Raw genomic sequence first — 17,719 nt, 5'->3', positions numbered from 1 at the left:
ATAAATCTGAAGAGACATTTTAAGTAACTTTTAAGTAAATTTTTTACGTAAATTTACGTCAATTTTTTACGTAAATTTTAAGTAAATTTTTTTACATAAATTTTAAGTAAATTTTTTACGTAAATTTTAAGTAAATTTTTTACGTAAATTTTAAGTAAAATTTACGTATTTTTTTTAATTTTCTGCGGGCAAAAACGAGGAAAAAAAGCGGTGAACAGGAAAGTGTAGAAGGAACAGTGTTGCAGCCTATAAAAATCGAGGATAGGTATGGTTTACTGCTTTTTACGTAAATTTTACGTTTTTGTTTAATTAAAATAACACTATTTTTTTACTTAAAAGAATTCCCCGACAGGATTTCCTAAAGCGAGTATTTTAAGAGTTTTTTTTTACTTAAAATTTACCAACTCTTAAAATTTCCAAGTTTTTTACATTTTTTTGGACAACTTTTCGTAGAACTTTTTCTAAGAGCCATTGCTACTAGGGAAAAATTCTCTGGCACTCGATGTTTTTCTTTTTTTTTTCCAATTCGATATCTGATCCCTTTTTTTTTTATGTATTTACAGACCTACAATCTGAAGCATGTATGTACCACGGCCCCATACAAACCGCGGGGTCAATTTGACCCGGCTTGGGCAGGGCCGATTTAAGGGGAAGGCCACATGGGCCGCGGCCCATGGCGGCAAATTTTGCAATTTTTTTAAATGTGGGTATTAGAAGAAAATTCGATTCAGAAAAAAAATTACAAACGAGAAAAGGCGACAAAATCTCTCATTTTCGGAGAGTATAATAATTTCTAATTTTGTCGTCTTTCGGTGAAGCAAGAGACAGCACTTTTAATTAGTTGAGTTAAGACAGAAACCAAACACGCAATTTGGCATGGAGCGGTGCTGCGCAGAGAGCAATATTGACGAGGACTTGATGTGAAAAGGAGAAGCCCTTAGCGCGGCGGTCGGCATGCAACACATATTAGCGCCTACAAGACTGCACGAATACTTCACGCATTGCATCAAACACAGTGTGGTCATTGCGGTCAGCGTGAAACGGATAGCGCCTACAAGAATGCATGAATACCTCACGCATTGCGGTAAACAGTGCGATCAGCGTGAAACGCATAGCGCCTACAAGACTGCGTGAATACTTCACGCATTGCGTCAAACACAGTGCCGTGGCGCGGCGGCGGAGTTAAAATCATTAATCCATATTTTATGTTTGTTCTTTCAAAATTTTTTCGTGAAATTTCTTGTGAAATTTCACGAAATTTCATTCGATGAAATCTCTCTTAGCAACTCTGCTGGTATCGCTCGTCGGAAACTTGAGCGTCAATTTAAAATTTAGCGCCTCTTCAAAAGTATGTAAGAAACTCAGTAGAGCGCAGCACACACAATGGAAGTTTTTGCGTGTTGAGGATGTTGCAAAAATATGCAAATTGGCATTGACTTGAGCTTGTTTGTAACCGGGAGCTTTTTTCATATAACTTTCGTTTAGGATCGTGAACATCATACGCTTTGCGAAAAGTTGAATCGTTGCCCGAAGGGAACGACCTGAAAGTTCCGTAGTTATTCTTTATAAGGAACGTTGGAGTAGGTCTTGTTTTCATCAATCATTTGTGAATGTGAACAGGTGAAGTGTGGCATTCTGGCAGTGTGTCATTCAGTCGTGATAAGCTTTTCGCCCTTTTGTTTTTACTTTTATTTTTTCGTTAACTATTCTTTTGTTTACTTAAATTTTCAATATGAATCACTTTGTCAGTAATCAAGTTACTCCAGCTCTAAAATCAGCTTGGTACCTTCGAAGTAAGTACCTCTGAAATTCCATCATTCCTAATGGAGCTTTGTGCCATAACCTAGACATCATCTCGTAATCTCCATGATTGACCGCTAATAATGCGGATTACATTATCTTTGCACCTTGAGTGTGTTTGTTCATTACCTCTTTCACTTAGCGAGGCAATTTTTCCAACATTCTGAGTGTCGCATGGCATAAAAATTCTGCGTTCAGAAGTTCATCATCTTGAGTCTACTTTTCACCAGCTTTTTTACTGTCTTAGTTTGTATACTAATACAGACAAGCATGGCTACATGAAAGAAATAGACTATTTCTTTCATGATGGCTACTAGAACTTTCTTAAAGTCATTCATTCATGGTACGCACTACCCTCAATGTTGCAAGCTGCTTCTCAGTCAATCATTGTAAAACATTTATCCTAACCTCACACAATCTGCGATCACTTGCATCATACTGAAACACATCAGGATAACATGAATTTCATCAGTAATGATAGGATAGTGACAGTCTCCTATAATGTCCCTCGCAAATCTGTCATCGTTGTACATACGGCTTACACTGCAATCATAAGTAGACGCATCCATCGCAATTTTAGGTTTGTTTACATGTGTGTTTCGCTCCGGATTGGAAACGTACTCAACACGTCATGGATTGAAACAAGTAAGGACATTCTTAGATCTCTGATGCTCTGTTGGATTCTTAACCATTAGTGCCGTCCTAAAGTACGCAAAGTACATCATGAAGGATCTGAGAATGCTCCTCACTTGCTGTAATCCACTGCATATTAAATGCGATTTTAATCTGCATTGAAATACTCGTAAACGCACGTAGTGATGTTGCAAAATTTTAGCTGTAGAGGTCATTGGATAGCTATTTGACTAGCTAACTCTGTATGAAGTTGGTTTATCACCAATAATTATAATGCATCTACAGCCAATGAATGCTGGTTATACCATTCTCACTAAAAGCTTTCTTTTAACTCAAGTTTTCTCTATACTCTACATTCTAGAAAGAAACTTAGAAAACACATACTGTATTATTACAGTATAATGTATATTACAGTATACTGTATATTACAGCATTCCGTTGATGTCGCCTCTCAATTTCTTTGTAATACTTTATCATATCAGTATCTCTGATTAAAAAGGTATGCAAGTCACATTCTGGGGTAAATTATGTGCATGTTACTTTGGATATCATCATCGACAGTTTCATGCAAGGAAAAAATTTCATATCCCTATCTGGCAATGGTTGTGAAGTATGAAACGCAAAAAGTCGCAATTTTTGTTTGAAAAGTGGGTTTGTCCTTGTATTTTAATGTACAATAATTTTGGAGTATAACTGCAATGTTCTATTTTCCAGATTTGTGTGGCTGTCAAAGTAGGACAGGTAGTGCCAGAACTTGCGATCTCGTCCTCAAACTTCCTTGTCCCTTAATGAGTCTCAGGTGCACTCGATTTTATGGTACTTACCACAGCAGATGTCTTGGTGCTAGCAGCTCAGTTTTGCAAAATTCCACAGGTACCAAATATGATACAGGCACCTTTAGAAACTCAGCAGCCCCTGTTCAGCTGCACTCTTTGGATCTCTCTCGAAGTTTCCGCACGTTCAGCCCATTATACTGCAGCCCACTGAAACCATCATCCAGAGTGGAAGAAACAGTTTCAGCTCTCAAGGAAAAAGCGAAGGAGAAAGTTGAAGCCACGAAAAAAGAACAGGCAGCAGAGCCAACAGTAGTGGCAGTGCCGCCAAAGAAAAGTTTGAAGCAAAAAATAAAAGATGAACTTTTGCATTACTATCATGGTTTTAGACTATTAGGAATCGATATTAAAGTCTCATCAAAGCTTGTTTGGAGAGTTCTGAATGGAAAGAGCTTGAGCCGCAGAGAATACAATTTGGTAAGTTCTTAACATGCATATTGATGGCAAAAATGCGGAATTAAGTATCTCCATTGCGACGTTTTAAAATTTCCACTTCTGTTGAATTTTGTGAAAAGAAACAATCCAATTATATAACTAGAAATCTATACAGAATGTTTCGGTAACAAAGGACAAAAATCAAGGAAACTTTTGAGAAATTTCAAAGAAAATATGAAGTATGACAGGGAGTCTTACTATGTCACAGAAGGAGACACAAGGTTTTGCATGCTATTGATATCATAATAAGTTTTTCAACTCTCTTGATTTTCCCATGAAATTTAGCTTTCCTCCTATCAAGGTCAAATTTATGATAGAAATGAACGCAGAAAGGGATGTCACCCATCTAAATATTGATTCAAGAGGGCATCTTTTTTTTCTTGGATTTAATTCTTACCTACTAGAAAATATTAAGCCCTCAATATTTTAAGCTGCGTAGGATAGTTCATATATTATTCAATGTGTAAATATTTTCAACTTCTCTTAGAAGTCTAAATTCAGAATTCTTCAGGGGTCTGCAGACTTTACTGCAGATTTGAGAAGCATGAAAATTATTAATTAAAAACCTGCTGCAAGTATTTATTGTCTGGTAATTGCATCATCACTTTGTAGTTAATTTTTTCATCAAAATTCAATTTACTTGAGCCTAATTTCATTAAAATTTTATCTGAAAATTCTTAATTACTATTATTTAAGTTTGTGTCACTGTGTGATGACGAATTGAGAACAACCACATTTTTTCAGCTATTACAGGATGTGTTGTAATTTTTTCTTCTGTTCTTTTTCTTTTCTAGCTCGTCAGAACAATGTCTGACATGTTCCGTCTTGTTCCTTTCTCCGTTTTCATCATTGTTCCTTTCATGGAATTCCTTTTGCCAGTGTTCATCAAATTTTTCCCAGGAATGTTACCATCAACTTTTCAAACTTCTTCAGATAAAGTAAGTCTTGCCCATCAATTTTAGCCTAATGATTCTTGCCTTTTGCATGAGACTTAATGATGAAATATTGATCTTCTAATATATTGAAAACCTATTTCCTGTTGACTTTACTTAAGTGTGCAAGTGTCAACGTGTGAAAGTGGTTTTATTGGTAATTAAACTTCAATTTATATAGAGATGCGGAAAGTTCCCGCTTCCCTGTTATTCAATAAGCTCTTTAAGCTTATGAAATTCCTTTTTAAGGAAGAGCTCAATGCTGGTCAAAGTATGTGCTCATCAGTCTTCTTCACAAAAGAAAACACTTCGGAATAAAGTTTTCAGTTTTGCTGCCTAGAACTAAATGAACAGATGTAGCCAGAATCAGCCTGTCTGTATTTTCCATTGCCCAATGTACTACTAGACAAGATGCTGCATTTAAAAATTATGTATGATGTATGTTTTCTAACCAAAATTTCACATTGAACATGATTCATGCAACAAATATTATTGAAAGTAACTCCCAGCATAGATATAAATGTGTTTTGATGCGTGAATTTAGATCTCCCACTCATTAGAAAAAACCATGATCTACTCAAGTTAAGTTGCACACAAAATGTTACCGTGACATGTGCAGTATTTGCAATGGTACCATAACTAATTTGCTACAGTAGTGATTAAGAGTGATGTAGTTAGTCTAATATCCAGAGTTCAAAACAAAGTGCTAATTACGAGTGTTTAACCATTCAAACAACTTCTTCACATTTCATTAATAGTATGGAATTACTTTGCTTTATGGTCAGAATTCATTTATTTATTTATTTATTTATATATTTTTTTTTTGTAAAGGAAGCAAAAATTGTACAAAACCTAAAAATCAAACTGGAAATGGCAAAGTTCCTTCAAAAAACTTTGGACAACATGTCAGTCCATGGAGTTGATGATGGCAACCCATCAGAGTCAGCTGCCAAACTCGCAGAATTCTTCAAAAAAGTAAGTTTTTTTCATTTCCTTCTTTCTTGCTTTGCTTTGCCACAAAAGTAACTCATAAATAATGTCACAACATCGATAAGGAGTAAAATTTTTAAAGGCATATTGCTAAAAAATTGAAATCTTTATCGACAGTCAATGCAAGAAGAATAACATTCTACTGTCTTTACCATATGTGTTTTGAATGCGATTAAAAAATGCTAATTAAATTACCGTGTACATTGTAAATGCTTCAAGTATCCCTAGAAATTGGACCTATGTTGAGAAGAAATGTGTGCAGAAAAAGTAGAATTTATCTCGGGAGCCCGTAGGTCAAATTAGAAAAACTCATAACTTGTCATGAAACTGAGAGTATGATTAGTAATTAAAACTTCTTAAAGTTTTGTGAGAAACTATCACAACCTGTATTTGCAGAGAAAAAATAAAAACTGGCTGGGATACCCTTATATCAGTCAATGTGACGTCCAAATTGAGCTTCTGATTTGCTAACATCTAATTTGGTTCAAATATTGATTTTTGGTTTTTGTTTCACTCATGCTGGCACCATTTGCCCAACTTGATGCGAAACCTTAAATGGACTGAGTTAAGCAGAAAGGAACCAACCCACATTTTGGGAAAAATTTAGTTATGAGTGCTTTTGAACTCAACTACTGCTCTACTATCTATCGCCAAAAATTCAAAGTTTTTGTTGGAGCAAATTTTGCAGAAATTGAATTTGAAGTTAACTTTTTACATTGAGTCTTATGCAGGAGCCAAACTGTAAACCTCTTTTTCTCGGTTCGATCCCGATGTGGCTTGGTTCCTTTCTGTTTAACTCCGTCCAAATCTAGCATACAATATTCAAAGAGGGGGGGAGGGGGGGCTCAGAAAATTAAATCTCTCAACAGTGTCTTAACTGTTTGTACATAATATGAATGAAGAAATGTTCAAAAGCAGGGGTGGGCAAGCAGGCGGGAACACTGGGAAAAATCCCGGTGAGCTAGTTGATATCTAGAATGATTTCGGAACGGGTTGTCCTCTCCTCACGGCTAATATACAATTACACAGGGTTGGTATTCCTGGTAAATTTTTTAGACCCAGTCGGCCGCTGTTTGAAACAACTTGGAAGGCACAGCTATTATACCGAATCTAGCAGTTTCCAGATTGCATGATCGGCAAAAAAATCTTTGAGAAAGTGGGAAATTTTTCATCTAATGTATGAGCAATGACATTGACAGAATTATATTGAAGGTCTAAAAATTTATTTTTACTAGCAAACATTATGAGCACTTTTGACTGTCTGAAATGTGAGGAAAATCTCTATACGCAGGGCTATCTCCAAGGTATATTGGGACCCATGAAAACCGCGAATTCCCCCCCCCCCCCCCCCCCTCTTTCAGTCAATAAGTAGATAGGTGTGATGTTCCCGGACTGGGAAGAAAAGACAACAAGATGACTCGGTTGAACGAAAGACTTTTTATTGACCAAAAAAAGGACAAGGCACGACAATGGACTCCATTCGATTCGAAGACAAAGTGAGAGCTTCTGTGAGCCCGGAAACCGGTGTTGATTGGTGGGGTTTGGTGGTGGACACCAGAATGGGAAATAAAAAATGAAGTATATTTTAGGGTCATCACCCAAAGACAAATTAGTAGAATTACACTTTTTTTTTTTTTTTCAAATTCTGTGTTGGAAGTTTTGATGTTTGAAAATTATGTGCTTAAAAGAATATGAGAATTTCTTAAAAGTTACAGAAATAAACGAAATAAGAGAAATTCAGGCACTCCTGCGGTTGATGCCCCTCGCAAGTCCATACTTTTTGTGCCCCTTGCGACAAGCTTGAAAATAAAGAAGTAACTCTCGAAAGTTTAAAAAAAAGCAACCACTTTGTCCTTTAGTTAAATTCAAGATCTTAGTCAAGATCATCCTCAAATATTTTTGAAACACTTTTGAAAGGAAACACTGCAAGCCAAAAAATGTCAAGCCAAGTAGTTTCTTGCACCTTTAAACGAATATTACAAGACTTTCTTGCTTTTCCTAAATCATGATTTTTACATAGAAATGTTCAGACATTTTAAAACAACCAATTTATTAATTTGGTGTTGTAACAGTCAACTAGAATAATCAGTTACATCATTGCAAAATTGCATCTTTGCTTTCTCGGCAGACTCATGCTCATAGTTTTTTCCTCCTTCCCTAGCCTCCGTATCCACCTTTAAGGAATGTAAACTGTCATAGAGAACTTGCATCATTAACCAAGTATAGTACATATGTGCTTGATCAGGGGCTGAGTACAGTGGCATGTTCTGATATCTTGTCGAGAGTTTTATCAAAACGGTCAGTGGTGATGATTGGCTCAGCAAGTTTAGGAGAAGGGAAAACAATTAATCCAGTCAAAAAAAATAAGTTATCTTCCAATTTGCAAGTTCGTGACCTCTTTATCTTCCTTCGCTGTCACAATGACACGGTTTATTCACTATGATTACATGCTTAATAAAGTAGTGAGGAGAGGAAAATATCTGTTTCGTTTCGAAAAGTCATAAGTGTTATAAGTATTTCCTAGACATTCAATATTTACTCACTACTCTGAGTAGCTGTTACAGTGCATTTAAGAGAAAACACCAATTTTTTTGAGACATTTTTGAGTCAATAAAAATACCTTGGAAAGTAGGGAGGCCCTCTTGCTATCAGTCAAGGGGCTAAATTTTGAGAGGGTAGAAATTACTTGGAGTGATTAATGAAAGGTTTTAGAGGAAATAATCAACCATTAAACGCAGTCCTGTAGAGCTAATTCTAAAAATACGCTAAGTTGCGGTTTTTTCAGACCAGCCAGAAACCCTGGTGTTTTTTTAAGTGTTTTAACTAACAATAAGTCATGTTGATTTCACTTTTCGATGATGGTGAATGGTGATTAACCTATCAACATTTTGCTTTAGCAATCAAACTGTTACAAGTGAATTCTATTTTATTTATTTCAAGTACCAGTGCTCCTCCAAATTATGAGCACTTCCTAAGAACACACTTTCGCAAATCTAAGTTTTCAATCAGATGAGACATTTTTCACCACTGAGTCAATTTTGTATTTCTAGCAGAATAACTGCCAACAGTTTTTATGAATGACATGTGATCTGTACCCGGCTACCAGTAAAGTGGTGCCATTCCATGAGTGTCATTAGCTCTTGAACAGTGATTTGTTGTTTTCAAGGTTGCCCAGTCTCAGAGTCTGTGTGACCTTGATCTTCCCCTCTCCCTCCCCTCAAGAAGTTTCCACACTTTTTCCTACCTGGTTTATCGTTCATTTATCGAATTTGAAAGACTTTGGAGGGTAATTATTGAGTGTTGTCAGCTTTTCTCCATTAACTACTCACCATCACAAAGAGATCGGAGGGTTTACAAAATGTCCTCAGCTCATTTATTTATCTTTTCTTTTTTATTCATCATTCATTTATTATAATTTTTTAATCAAAACTTTCGTTTCTTCTTAGCATCTATCACTGTAACAATTTTATAATTTTAAAAATTTTAGCATTTTAAATATTTCTGATTTTGTTTTACGGACTTTTTCACAGCAAGGAGATCAAGCCTCGTGATTTTACTTATATCCTGGTGTATCTCATGCTTAGACAAGGATAATGTTTCAATTACCCAATTGATTGCTTGGTCCAGGTATTTTCAGTTTGCTGTGGTAAGAGGATGAAAAAATAACTGCTCTCACAACTTATTTTTAACCTTCAAAAAAAGTTAAAACATACTCGCGGAAACCTTTAAATTTGATTATTTTAAAGGTAACAAGGAATGCTACCTGCTGTAAATTAAATCAAATTAAGAAATTAAAGAGGTATGTAATCAGAAGCAGTTGTTCCGAGAAGCTGTTTGCATTTTATCAATTTTTATGTTGACTTCGGATCATCAACAAAGGGCTAGTGGTAAATCGTACTCATCATTTGTCTTGTTTTTTCTGCAGGTCAAAGAATCAGGGGGAATAGTGACAAGTGAAGAAATTCTAAAGATGTCTAAACTCTTTCGGGATGAAATCACTCTCGATTCATTGTCCAAGCCTCAACTGGCTGCTTTGTGCAGAGTCCTGGAAATCCAACCCATAGGAACGTCCAATGTACTTAGATTTCAGTTGCGGATGAAACTGAGAAGTTTAGCTGCTGACGACATTGTAAGTGTATCTTATAGATTTTTTGAAATCAGATTCTTTTTGAATGATGATAGGAGCAAGCCCATGATCCTGCCATAGGATCTCTTTAGATTCAAAAACTTAAAAACTCAAAAGCGCATAAAGAAGCCAACATTGCAATTTAAGGAATTTTCCAAATTACTAAATTTTTCACAGCATCTTGCGTTCGATTCGTAAAACGGTCCTCACAGGAAATCCGAAAAACAGTCCAGGCCAGTAAAGTTCATAAATCAATTACTTCTTTTTTTTCCACGGATGGTTAGTGCTCTGTCTTGTTTGTCAAGCTATCAAGTGTTGCGTGCACACAAAATATCAATAAACTAGCAACCCAACCCATGCCTTGCACGTACAGTATTATTTTAATTGTCTAAGCACGTTTAAATTTTTATCTGCGGGTTAACTATATAAAATGAATATGAATATAAAAGAATCGTTGAGCTACTAAAAATGAACCACCTTACACATTCAGTTGTCTGCAGGGAAAAGAAAGCCAGCTTCATGCCCATCCTAGGAAGATTGTCCTAAGGGGTGTTGAGTCAAACAAATTTTCTTTAGTCTCTCACCGTCTGAACATACTCAGACCACATCCTCTTTGAAACGCCGATCCCCTTGGGAAGCATTTCCCTCCCAAAGAATGATTAAATTGTTTTCCTTATTATAGTCAGTGTTAAATTTTAATTTTCCCCCTAAAGTTGTCACCTTCTACTGCGCAGATTTTTAATTGGTAATCCGTGATAGTAAATGTTTTCAAAATTTACAGTGGATCCGGAAAGAAGGGATTGATTCCCTCTCAGTGCCAGAGCTTCAGGCTGCATGCAGGGCTCGAGGCATGCGCGCTTATGGGTTGACTGCAGAAAGGCTGAAAGAGCAGTTGGAGCAGTGGATACATTTAAGTCTTAATGAAAAAGTTCCTCCGTCTTTACTTTTATTGTCCAGAGCTCTCATGCTTTCATCATCCGATGTTCCACTTGATCAGATCAAGGCTACTATCTCTGCACTTCCGGAAACTATGGTTTGTGTTTTTCTCTTCGCTTTGCCTGTTGTTCTACCATTTCATCCAATTTTTCCACCACTGTGGAAGTCATAAATTTTAGTCGGCAACAAAAATTTTGTCATTTTTCCTTTTTTTCTGGACGAGGTTCGGATTCAATGATGTCACACATCGAATTTTGCTTAATTTATTCCAACATTACAGAAAACTATTGTCGCATTTGCCGATTTCAGTCAAAAAAGTTCAAGAAATAGTAAGTTTTTCTTTTAATAGGGATTTAGTAGTTATCAAGTTTTGCAAGATTTGTCTTGATGAAATCTTTTTGAAAAAAGAAAAAATATCTTGCATCAATTATCAGTCGAATTCAAAGTTTGAATAAAATTCCATGAGTTTTTTTGTCTTGTTTTTATAATTTCCCTTTTTTCTTCCAAATCTGAACTATGCTTGTTTGTTTTTAGGTTTCCTCAGTGCAAGCTGAAATTGGTGAAATTGAAGGTAAGCCTGACAACAAGTTGAAGATCGCCTTGATCCAGGAAGAAGTTCGCAAGATTTCAGAAGAAAGGAAAGAAGAATATGAAGAGTTGAAAGTAAGTTGTCTACGAATCAATTTTCAGATTAAGGGAGTTGCCTGTGACTAAGAGTCTTGGCCACCCGTTTGTTATCGGGACTTTAGTAGGACGTCATTTTCCTCGACCAGGGGTGGCTACCGCCACTCTTGATTGTCATCATTTCTTGTATAGATACTCAGAGCTGTTAAATTTTGCTAAAAATATTCATAAAGCAGTTCTTTTTTGCTACTAATTTTTTGTTTGCAAAAGGATAAGTGAACAAAACTTCGAGGGTATTCAATGCTTTTTCTCTCATATATTACTAAAAATTGATAGAACTTAGAAATTGCTCCTTTCGTTGCTTTTTCATTTGAATGAATAGGTTTTAGTTGTTTTTGGGATCAGAAGAAAGTTTCATTATTCTTGTGGTATGTAATTAAGATCTCAAGTGTTACGATTTATGAAACAAGATAGACAGCCGCAGGTTTTTTCCTCTCTCATGGAGCTTTTATTTTATGCTTAAATTTGATAAAAGTTATTTTCATTGGACCTCGATGTAACAGTGAAAGTACCTATTTTCCACCCTCGTCATTGCTTTTTCAACAGGCTGAGAAGAAAGAGGCCGTTAAAGATCCAGAGTTACTGGAGGACAAAGCTCCTGAACTTACGGACACAACTGGCATTGCTCCAACTCCTGTCACCGTGGCCAAAGCACCCGCAGATGTTCCTGTAAGAGAAACTGTCACGGAAAAAGTCGTTCCTGATCTTGTTGCACAAGGCTCAGCCGTCCATAAAGAAGAAGTGAGTTTACTCCACTTTCACACTTCTCTTCCTTACTGATTCCAAACAAGTATCTCCAACTCTTGGTAGTTTGAACTCTTGTCACCGCTAACTTGTTGTGTGCTAAATTTTTTTCTCCAGTTCGGGCAAATTTCCAATCCTTTTGATGTTATAGAATTGAATTTAGGTAGCTCAAGCTGCGGTCGGAATAGCTCTCTTTTATCTCAAATTAAACTCTTCTCTTTGTAGTCTTTCCTCTAAGTACAATAAAAATACATACTAAAAATGTGGCCCAAACTGCAACAAGATGGTTAGACAGTGCTGGGTTCGTATTATTTTGCGAGGGAAGCAAGGCCAAAAAAATCCCAAAATTTCAATTAAAGATAAGTATTCCAGCTCTACTGAGTATCAGTATGAGATTGAACGGCGAGCTCATCAGAGCTCAAATTTCTTACTCTAATTGGAATTTTTTGGCCCTGCTTTCCCAGCAAAGTAGCGTGAACCTCGCACTATCTTACTGCTTTTCCTCTACGAGCGTGTCACTTTTGGATCTGAGGGTAAATAATGATGTCTTATCTACCACTTTAATCTGGTCGACAAGAAAGCAAGGCGGTGTCCTTTGATAAGATAATGGAGCTCTAGGCACAGGATCATGGTAACACCCTTGGGCCTGGCAATGATACATGAGACATTGGAGCATAGTTTCAGTCATGCCGCACAAACTCTAATGAAATTTTATCAAAGAGTATGTTGTGAGTCAATATGCTTGGTATGCAAACTGTTTTTTACTATTTTAAACTGATCGTTTAATGAAGCATACGGATTATTCTTTCTTCTCATGCAGAGCTACCAAGTAACAGTTTTTGTTTGTTTGTTTTTTTCCAGGAGCTTACCAGCAAAGATCTTGCTCAAATTGAAGATGCTATCTCCGTGTTAACAGTTAATGGTAAGAAGAAGTTATTGGTGGAAAAAGATGAACTGGAACAACTTAAAGAAGAACTGGCTGACTACCAAGCGGTAAGCTCAATCTTCTTAGTTGTAAAGTTTTCAAAAGTGATTCATGGAATTAATAAATTAATTATTATACCTGATAATAGTTTTAAGGTGGGAGCTAAGGAAGGAAATAATTTTCAATGCAGCCTGCCAAAGTTCAATTCTTGAGCGGCATTTTATCATATCTGCCCTGGGTTCCATCTATCACTTTTCTTAGTTTGAAGCCTTTTTAGCAATTAAGCCCTGCGCTCAGGTCTACAAAAACGATGCAGTGCAAATAATTTATAGACCCCTAAGATAGTCTCTTCCTCCTTCTGCATAATCTTTGTCATGGTTAAAAGCCCTCAGTGCTAAAAAATTACTTTCTGTCTATGCATTTCATTCTTATCTTGGAATAGAATGCTCTCTGGTTTGCACTGCTTATAAATACTCAAATTTTGTTCATATTGTCAATTTCAAGTTTTTTAAATGTCTTTTTTTAATATCAACCCTGGAACTTATGCTGGTCCAAGGACATATATTTATCTAAGAAGGCTGTATTCTGTATTACGAAACAAGGATTTTCATCTAAATACATATTGTTCTTTTACTTCGGTAGAAGGTTTCTCTCCTCAGGTCCAGCTACCTCTCATCAATTCCTTCTCTCTCCAACAAAATTTATTCTTCAAAATGACTTTATAATGTTATTTTTTGTGATAATAGGATGTCCTGGAATTGAAAGAGGCTTTGAAAGAGACTGACCCAACTCATGTCATTCCGAAAGTCAAGGAGTCTAAAGCTGCTAATCGACTTTTCAAACGAATGAACAAGATGATAAACCAACTGGACCACGTTCGAGATAATTTGGAGAAGAAAGGTGCTGAAATCAAGAAAACGTTGGAAGTTGAAACCGTTGAAGACAAAAAGAGGTAGGCAAATTTTATTAGAAATTGAATTTTTATCAAAAGAACTTCTTCATCGAAGTATGGAGCTTTTATTGCGTCAGAAGATCCCAGTCCCTCTCCAAGTGCTTTCCAATTTGATTGAAAGTCAGACTAAATATTTTGTGTGAGAGTTACAACTAATTTGATGGGTTTCCTAAGTGAAGTTCCAATAACAAGGTACCAAGTCAAAAACCTAAGTCAGCATGTTAGCAATTTTGAGCCATACTTCTCAATTATTATTTTCTTTATCCTCCTCATTTTGAATCCTTGCAGCAGCGCACTTTTTCAATGCATCATGTTAAACTCAAATTAATAACAAACCGTATTCTCTTAGAATTTATCTACGAAAAATATTGTTCAAAATTTGAAACTTGGCTAATGGCAAATTTAATGCAAGGGGGGAGGGGGGTCATCTTTGTTTTAAGTCAAGGGTTTTTAACTTTATTTCATTCGAATGTTATTATATTCTTCATAAATGGCTTTTTTATTTTAATGAAAGTTTCAGAATAGAAAAATGAGGGGGAAAGCCCCTATTCTTCTCACAATAATTTGATAAAAAAAATAATCTCTGTTCGATGAAAGATTGTCCAAGTGCAAGATAATCTGTAAAAACGGATGAGATATGTTTCTCTCTCCGTGTGCCATCTCTCTCCTCTTTTCCTTCCTGCAAGGACTACAGGTTTGAAGTCAGAATGTTGTGTTGGCCCGTTTTTCATCTTAATTTTGTTTTTTTCAGTGATGAGCTTGTAAAAATTGATGAACTACTTAGTGCTATCCAGAAAATCCAAACTTTGCCCGACTCATCGAAACTGGAAAAAATTGCTGAGGTGCTCAGCGAGATTGACAAGGATCATGATGGACTCATTCGAATTGATGTTGTTCTAAGGGTATGTAAATTTTATGCTTTGGCATTTGCTTCGCACAGATCGCCTAAATACACTTTCTTTACATGAAAAGGATTTTTCTCCCCCCTGTAAAATTGATGAAAAAACCTTGACCTCTTTCTGAGTTTTTTGCCTTATGCAACAATTTAATGGTACCACTCTGTCCTAGACATCATATTTGTGCTTGGTTCTTTTGTGTAGCCTCCACATATCAAATTTGTATGAATCATATTTTAATATTTTTTCTGTAACTGAAAACAGAACAAGTATCCAATTCAAAATTCCTTTCTCTGGCCATATAGGTTTTATTTGATTTTTATATTTTTACTTTTTTGTCCAACGATTGATGGCTGTCTAATCGGTCTGGACGTTTTAGGGTTATTTTTACTTCTTCAGTCCTGTTTTTCATCTCATTGCCCAATTTCAGAGAGTACTTTGTCTGTGATGATTCTCAAAATTTTCAATCTGGGAATCAGGGATTTGTTCGCAAAATTTTACCTCTCGGTTCTGCCGTTTATGACAAAATTAAAAGCATTCCTAATTTTTCAATCTTTCACAAGATTAAATGCTCGGTGCTCACTCCACCTTTATTTTTTACGTGGAATTGTCCTATTACACTCTTGACAACTAACTAATTTCGAAACTTTAATTGTAATTCCAGGTTTTGGAGCTTATTGGCAACGAAAATGTGAAGTTGAACAAGAAACAGATTGATGAACTGATAGAACTTGTAGCGAAGGAAGAAATGATCGAGTTGGAAGAGCACATAGCACAAGCACTGAAACAAGACATGCAAAAGAGCAAAGAAGATAAAGAATCTGAAAGCCAAAATCCAAAATCAGGGTCCTCTTCATCTTCAAGTTCATCTAGCGAATCAAGTTCGAACGATTCAAAATCTAGCCAAAACAAAATAAAAAAGTCAACTCTGGAAATGACGAAAGAGATCACGGAAAAAACGCGGAAATCAGATGATTCGAGCGGTGATAAACAAAGCTGCAATGTTCCACCGCCAAAACAGACCGTCAGCGTCAAATCTGTGGACATTCAGAAGAAGTCTGATCCTTTAAAACCCAACAATGAACCGAAAAACCTGTGATAAACCTAGTCTCTTCTCTATCTGTTAGTTCATTTGCCTTTTGCCCCCTCTTCAAATTTGTTTTGCTCTTTCAACAAATGTACAAATCATGTTTGGTTCATTCCAAAAAGCTGTTTTACTTACGATTTCATGTGTAAATGTCTGTATATAATATGATAACTGTACTGTTGTAAGTATCTGTTAAGCGCTACATATTTTTCTAGTATTATTTTACTTGATCCGAACTATTTTCATTAATTAAATGAACTTGAAGTTTCTTACTTGATCTCTTAATTATTTCTATGTTAACCAGTAAGTTTAAATTTTGACTATTTTTCATTTTGTATCAAATGCCTCAGTTGGGAAGCTTCTAATGCCTTGAAAAGCCAACCGATTTTGTTTTTGGTCAATAAGATTAGAAAAAGAGGTTTAAAAAGAGGAAGCCTTTGGTACGGACTATTTTCAGTACAATTCTTTCACCTAAGTCCTCATTTATAAAACTTCTTGCCATCTCCAGTCAAGTGAATTACAAGTTTTCCAATTCGTCAAAACATAAACTTTTGAAAGATCAGAAGGCAGAGTATAGACTGTAAGTTCTGAGTCTCCCAACTGATTTCGCAATTTGTTTGAGTGCTTCTGCAAGGACTAAAAAGGGACTAAATGGATGGTATGGACTAAAATTTTAGGAACCGAATCGAAGGTTTGCCGAGAGAACGGGCAAAATCGACCTCAAACTACATAGGATTCAACACTGATCTCAAAATTTTTTTTCCCAGCCAAAATCGAGGAAAGGCGACAGGGACTAAAATTTTAGTCCATGGAGGATTCACTCTCTCATTCGCCAGTTATGAGCTCCAATGAATTTGATGCTTAAAAATTACCAAGATTTAGACCCTCCTGAAGATAAAAGATAAAGGAGACCCGTTGCTGATCCCTCCTTATGGAAAAAATGCAGAAATTCAGAGTTTACTTAGAATGAGATGATGGAAAGACCTACTCCTGGTCCCTGAACTCATGAGTCTGAGTGGTTTTTCGATGAGAGTACCAGGAAAGGAGGAACCAGTAGTACTACCGTGCTAAGTAAAAATGCTGTAAGAGCAATTGAATGTTGCTGAATTCTCTCTCAGAAAATAAATATTCTCGAAGAAAATTATAAATATTTTTCCTTGAAATTTTCAGATCAAATTGCGAACAAACTCTTCTGAAACATCAGAAGAGAGGTATTTATAAATTTTCAGCCTGGAAATTTGTGATATGTCGAAGGAAAGGCAACAACTAATGGCTCATACGGCGTCTTTCCTTACCACGGCGGCGTGTGTCCTCTCACCATCTCATTTACTTAAGACCCTTAGCAGACGGATTTAGATTTCGTCATTTGATAGATTGATATATTTGATGGATTGATATTTTAGATAGATCAATCTTATCCATTTGACTCAAATCTTGATAAGTTTATTTCTGTCCAAATCGAAAAATCAACCAGGGTATTGCTGGGTAGAGACAGCCTTTCTATTGTTCTTGTGGTCTCCATATCAGAGGTTCAGTTCAGTAACTTTTGAACTAGCTACAGCAGTCCGATTGTTGAAATTTATGTCGGGACGTCAAAAATCGAAAATCGATGTATTGCACGGCGCAGGTAGGGCTATGTCTTGTCTTATCGTTCCGACACGGCTGGTTAAAGTTTCAACAATCTGGCTGCAGGCTTTTATTCTGAATTTCTACTTCAGGTTGATGAGGTTAACACTTAAAAAAAAA

The 17,719-nt window shown here is 36.1% G+C and overlaps 1 protein-coding gene across 1 annotated transcript; it reads left to right on the top strand.

Moving 5' to 3' along the window:
• Positions 1 to 1,447: 1,447 nt before the first annotated feature.
• Letm1 (Leucine zipper and EF-hand containing transmembrane protein 1) lies at positions 1,448 to 16,245 on the top strand. The gene is made up of 12 exons (XM_019054347.2): positions 1,448 to 1,793; positions 3,148 to 3,683; positions 4,496 to 4,639; positions 5,465 to 5,608; positions 9,549 to 9,752; positions 10,531 to 10,782; positions 11,220 to 11,348; positions 11,916 to 12,110; positions 12,975 to 13,106; positions 13,785 to 13,990; positions 14,742 to 14,892; positions 15,551 to 16,245. Exons 1-12 carry the CDS (start codon positions 1,733 to 1,735, stop codon positions 15,983 to 15,985), a joined length of 2,589 nt encoding a protein of 862 aa, XP_018909892.2. The 5' UTR covers positions 1,448 to 1,732; the 3' UTR covers positions 15,986 to 16,245.
• The last annotated feature ends 1,474 nt before the right edge of the window (positions 16,246 to 17,719 follow it).

Source organism: Bemisia tabaci, chromosome 4 (assembly GCF_918797505.1).
Source record: "Bemisia tabaci chromosome 4, PGI_BMITA_v3".
In the NCBI taxonomy this organism is placed as follows: Eukaryota; Metazoa; Arthropoda; class Insecta; order Hemiptera; family Aleyrodidae; genus Bemisia; species Bemisia tabaci.
Note: the sequence above shows the minus strand (reverse complement) of the source record. Positions and strands in the feature narration are given on the sequence as shown.

Bases quoted from the DNA above. Each gene is read 5' to 3' on its own strand.
- Letm1 (XM_019054347.2), top strand. From the start codon at position 1,733: ATGAATCACTTTGTCAGTAATCAAGTTACTCCAGCTCTAAAATCAGCT. The intron at 1,794-3,147 runs GTAAGTACCTCT...TCTATTTTCCAG, and splicing joins ATCAGCTTGGTACCTTCGAA to ATTTGTGTGGCTGTCAAAGT. The intron at 9,753-10,530 runs GTAAGTGTATCT...CAAAATTTACAG, and splicing joins GTTTAGCTGCTGACGACATT to TGGATCCGGAAAGAAGGGAT.